This window comes from Bos javanicus, chromosome 18 (genome assembly GCF_032452875.1).
Source record: "Bos javanicus breed banteng chromosome 18, ARS-OSU_banteng_1.0, whole genome shotgun sequence".
Classification (NCBI taxonomy): Eukaryota; Metazoa; Chordata; class Mammalia; order Artiodactyla; family Bovidae; genus Bos; species Bos javanicus.
The window spans coordinates 1,856,059-1,861,667 of NC_083885.1; the positions used below are offsets into that span (position 1 = coordinate 1,856,059).

The 5,609-nt window shown below is 39.2% G+C and overlaps 1 protein-coding gene and 1 non-coding gene across 2 annotated transcripts in view; both read right to left on the bottom strand.

Moving 5' to 3' along the window:
- SF3B3 (splicing factor 3b subunit 3) overlaps nt 1-5,373 on the bottom strand; it is a 38,881-nt gene extending 33,508 nt beyond the window's left edge. The window contains exons 1-3 of the mRNA XM_061386674.1: nt 5,248-5,373; nt 1,994-2,131; nt 527-853 (exon numbers count right to left, since the gene is read on the bottom strand). Of these exons, the coding sequence (XP_061242658.1) occupies nt 527-853; nt 1,994-2,063 (397 nt within the window). The 5' untranslated portion in view covers nt 2,064-2,131; nt 5,248-5,373. The remainder of the gene's footprint in view (nt 1-526; nt 854-1,993; nt 2,132-5,247) is intronic.
- LOC133231205 (small nucleolar RNA SNORD111) lies at nt 164-243 on the bottom strand. The gene has a single exon (XR_009731084.1). It is a non-coding gene; the product is annotated as a small nucleolar RNA SNORD111 (small nucleolar RNA).
- Nucleotides 5,374-5,609: the final 236 nt, after the last annotated feature.

Consider the following 5,609-nt stretch of genomic DNA (forward strand, 5'->3'; position numbering starts at 1 on the left):
CCACTGGACTACCAGGAACGTCCCCATAATAGGGATCTTAACATCCCACTAACTTTCCAAAAATTTTTATGACAAACTAAACAAAAATTCATAAAATTTCCAGCTTTGTTCTCTGAATTAGATCTAATAATTTTGTGATTGGTCACAGAAGGTTGCCCTCTGGAAGCCTGATCAGATATTCAGAGTTTTCTTCAAGAGATTTATCAGAGAAGAGACATGAATGTAAATCATCATTTCAGGCTGATGAAAGCAATCATACTCTTTGCCTAATGTGAAAACTTTCAGCATAGTCTTTTTGGTACAGTCAAAGAAACCAAAAAAGACCCATTTCCAACTAGATAAGAAGTAGAAAAGGTGTGTTACAACTTTCCCCATTGTTTTAAAAGAGAAAGCAACTTTAAACACCCAAAATGATACAAATTTTATTCAGGTGAGTGATTTCTTGGTACGCTACCAAGATCACAGCATTGCTAGTCTGAACTGAGCTTCTTTAAGAATCAAAAAGCCAATAGAGTAAGTCACGCACTAATCATAACAGCTCGCCCTTTGGGATCCACAGCTAAGAACTGGCCAGGAACAATGCGGCGGCATCCACTCTTGCCAAAGGTTTCTTGGTGAATCTTCTCAAACATATTCTTAGATGGCTGGTATTCCAGAATAACAATCCGACCTGAGTCACTGCCAACCACAATGTAGTCTTTTGTGCCACCCGTCAACCTAAAGGCCATGAGCGACCGGATGACACCAAATACTTCCACAGTTAGTAGAGTGTGCACTTTGCCAGTGTTGGGATCAGGGCGAAGCAGTTCCAAGATCTTTCCTCGAGAAACAACAATTTCCTGTTGTTTGGTTCCTGAAAAACACACAAAATAAAGATCATGAACAATAAGAACTAATCCAAAAAGTAACCTTCATGGATCAAAATGCTACTACACATAAATACAACTAAATGAGTTGGAGGCTTAGTATTTTAATTTATTCTACTGTAAAAGGTCCTTTTCCTAGAATTTAAAACATTTAACAAAAGTGGTATCAAAGAAAAGCTTTAAATAAATGATCATGCAAGCTTTTTTAAAAACTTCTTTTAATTTTTCTAAGATTTGCCATCAATAAGCATAATTGGGAGTTGTCTACAAATGATATTAATATATAACATCTAGCTTTGTAAAATTAAAAATTTCCAAAGGCTCTTTCTAGTCCATTTTTAAGGCTGTTATTCTAAGAAATCATATTAACTTTTTGTGCAGTTGGATGTAGTGTCCCAAAGAACTTTCAAAATTACTATCTAACATATGCTGTTTATTTCTAAAAAGCTCACTTGCTTTCAAAATTGCAATCAACACCTCCAGATGCATAAACAGCCAACTTGAACCCATCTCTCCCTGCTACTCATCTCCACCCTGATGAGTTGTCATCACCTTCAAATGTTGAGAATACCCAATTTCCTCCTTTCTCATACTCTCTGATCTCAAGTAACCTGCTATGAATGTTACCGTCATTTTCTCTGCCACCCAGGATGCAAACTCACATTCTATCTATCCTCACTGCCCCAGCACAGGTCTTCACTATCTAATGCCTAAATCGCCTCCTATCCTACCTGATATACCACGCCTACCTATCCCAATCCATTACCATTTGCTCAATGCCCAATCACTTATCAAGACACCTTACTTTCTAAAAGTTCTTTGGAAATGAGATAAGATCAATTACTTTAGAAACTGTAAAGCATTACATAAGATACAATGTTCTCTAACAATTAAATTTTTTTTCATAATTTGTTTTTTACAAAAGGTTTGATGTTGAAAAACCAATCTAAAGCATAAAACTATTAATATTTAAAATGTGAGGAATTCCCTGGAAGTCCAGTGGTTAGCACTCCTCACATCCACTGCAGGGGGCACAGGTTCAATTCCTGGTCAGGGAAGTAAGATTCAGCGACCCAAGAGGTACAGTCAAAAAAAAAAAAAAACCACAAAACTTTAGAGGAACTCACCAGAGAAGTTGCCATGAATGGCAAAGCTGATGCCAGTGGCTCGCTGCAAGGTCAAGTTGTACAGGAACATGGCAGCACTAACAGTGAGCCACCCACAACTCCACAATTCAGACCTTGGTTATACCAAGTCAAAGCAAGCTAAGAGCACATAAAAGCAGAAAAATATCAGCTGTGAAATTGTTAAGATATTTCTGTATGGGAACGTCTAGTGAAGACAGCAGAACCAGTAGAGTAAGGCTTACTGAGTAACAACATGATAATTAGGAGTGCTTTCTACATGCAGGCACTATGCTACTACACACTTTGCTTCTAGCCTCACAAGAAATACACAAAGTTCATGACATTACACTAATTTACAAGTAAGAAAATTAGGCTAAGAAAATAAATTGCTTGAGGTTACATGTAGTTAAAAACATTAGGGAGCTGTACTCTGTACCATTAACGCAACAATGTTTATTTAACTTTACTGTCATGGAAACAAACTAGGTCTACATTTACTGCTATTTGAATAACTTCTACTTTCACATGGTTCAGAATACAAAAGCACAGCAAAAAGCTCACTCCACCCATTCCCTAGCTATTCAGTTTTCCTTCTTGGAGGAATCAATTTCACCAAGTTATACCATGTCTTTCCAGATATTTTCTGTATGCACAAGAAGAAACATACTAATACTGTATACTACACCTTCATTTTAAACTAAAGATCATTGTACACTCACATTATAGCGCAACTGATTTTGTTTTTAATCATTTTACCTATCTTGGACAGAGCGACAAACAAGACTTTCTCGGTTTTTTTTTTTACAGCTATGTATTAATACAAGGATAAGTATTCCATCGAATGGGTATGTAAGAATTCACGTAGCTAAAACCCTACTGATGAACATTCATTCAGGTTCTTCCCAACCTCTTGCTAATATGAATACTGCTTCAAAGAAAAATCTTCATATATAAATCATTCATATGTGCATGACTGTATTTCTAAGATTAATTCCTAGAAGTGCAATTGCTGGACTGAGGGACTTACACATTTGCAATTTTGATACATATTGACAAACTGCCTTTCAAAGAAACTCTGACAATTTACATCCCCAGCAACCTGAGTTCCTAATTTTCTACAACCAGACTTTTGCTAATCTAATAGATAAAAGTACTTCACCTACATCTCTTATAGAGCTCTGTATTTACATTACTAGAAACTTAAATCTATTGTTGAGTTGCTAAGTCGTGTCCCACTCTTTGGGACCCGGTGAACTGCAGCACACCAGGCCTCCCTGTCCTTCACTATCTTCTGGAGTTTGCTCAAACTCATGTCCTTTGAGTCGGTAATGCCAATTTTTAAATTTAAACCTACTGACCACCAAAAAACTAAAAACTGAACTGTCACTTCAGGAGGAAGCCTCTCCAAAGGAGTACACAATCACAGAAAAGGATTCTTCTCATCAGATAGAACTCAAAACCGCAAACTGATGTACCTCTACCATAAAAGAATCACCAAAAACTACATCTATACACACCTGCTGCTAAAAATACACTGACCTATTTTTCCTCACTCAGAAACAAAAGCAAGGGATCTAGAGAAATTCAAAGTGATCGCTGTGTAATTAACACATGAGTTTGGAAAAAAAAAAACAAAACACCACCACCACATGAGTTTGGTTTTGTTAAATGAGAAAAGAGAATTATGAATAAACATCCTCACAAATAATAACCATTTCTGGGCTGGGCAAGAGCAAGGGCTCTTGTCTCTCTGGGCTACCAAAGAGAGGAAAAGACACTCCAGTCTAGAAACAGGTCCTGAGAAACACACATTTTCCTACTTGAAACCAAGGAACATCTTTATTGTCCTAGAATGGTAGGGAAAAAAGGAAAAGGCCCGAGGTGGAAAACAGAGTTGAAAAATGACCTACAAAAAGAAAAAGAGAAAAAAAACTATAGACACGAAGACATAGATACACACACTCAGAAGGGCTTAGACACTGAGAAAGTTCCAAGGAAAGTTGTGCTCAGCTAAAGGTCTGGGTGGAAAATAGAGAACCTGTTGCAATTGCTGTCAATCAAAATGTAGTAAATGTATTACCATATGTAAAATAGATAGCCAATGGGGAATTTGCTGTGTAGCTCAGGAAACTCAAACAGGGGCTCTGTATCAACCTAAAGGTGTGGGATGGGGAGGGAGGTTTAAAAGGAGGGAACACACGTACACCCATGGCTGATTCATGTTGAGGTTTGACAGAAAAACAGCAAAATTCTCGAGCAATTATCCTTCAATAAAAAGTAAGTTAAAAAAAAAAAAGGAAACGTGATTCTCAGATACAACTTCTTCTCTTGCATCTTGCCGTGGTTCGAATAATTTCAAAATTCCAGTTATCAACAACAGAATTCACAATGAAACCCCTATCATGTTGTCAATATGATCCATGTGATAGGATTGACTGACTTAATTTAAAATATGCAATTTTTTCGAAAACAAGTAGAGGAAACCAGGGGCCATTTCTAAAACCTGGAAAAGCTCCCCCCAGGCTCCCTTTCATTCTTCATAGCTCACTGAGGAACTCCGCCTGTTTTCTAGTTGCTTTACAACTGATGCCATCCATGACTATCTTTAGAAATCACATTCCCCAACGATTGTTATCTTGGGTAATGGAGGAACTTCAGCCAAAATAATATACCAGGAGCCACTAACGGCCTAACCTTTGTATATTTTTATTTACCATACTAGATATCCGGGAATGCTGTCTGCAAACACGAGGAGACGAGCCTGTGATTGCTCCCTCCATCCCTCTTCCATGTGCCAAAACATCACTGCATGAGATCACGGAAGGAAACAAGCTGCCCAAGTGCCAAAGCATAAACACCACACAGTCTTGATTTCAAAGGCTGTTCCCATTATTTACACTTTTAATGCCCAAGACCTTTCCATTCCGCCGACCTTTCCATTTCTGTGTCGTATTTACTTTCCCAAGGGGGAGACGTCCCTCCTGCCATTCTCACATCTTCTCCAGTGCCTAAAAGATACGGTCTCTAGAAAGCTCATTTTGAGCCAGGCCTAGTTCCCACACTGCGAACGCAAGCGGGAGGAGATTCCCTAAAGCCGACCCGAGCATTCCCGCCCCCGCCACCTCCTCGTCCTTTGCCCTTACCTCTCGGGCCTAAGCTGCCTCGGAAACCCCTACCAAAGGCTCGGCCCAGCTCCCTACCTAGCAGCTCTCCCTCTCCCCGGATTCAAAGAGGTCAGGAAGCTGCTTCCTTACCTTGTAGCAGGGAGGATGGCGTAGATATCCAACAGATCCTCAGTTTCCTTGAAGGCCTAAGCTACAGACAACGCCGAGCCGCCGGCGTCCGCCATTACCTCCGAAGATAGGGACCTTCCGGTTGGCGCGCGACGGATAAAGGTCCCCACGGGTGCCTGAAGAATGTATATATAATTTTTTTAACTGCTTCTGCCTTGCTTCCACATCTCATTGAAAATTACTTAAATATTCTTTATGGCCGTTATTTTTTCCAGAATATGGAATGAATTGACTTTCTAAAGTAGACAGTAAAAAAAAAAAACAACCTACAAATTCATTAGGCACTTTCGTGGACAGCCCCAAAGACGTGTTGCGCCAACGAG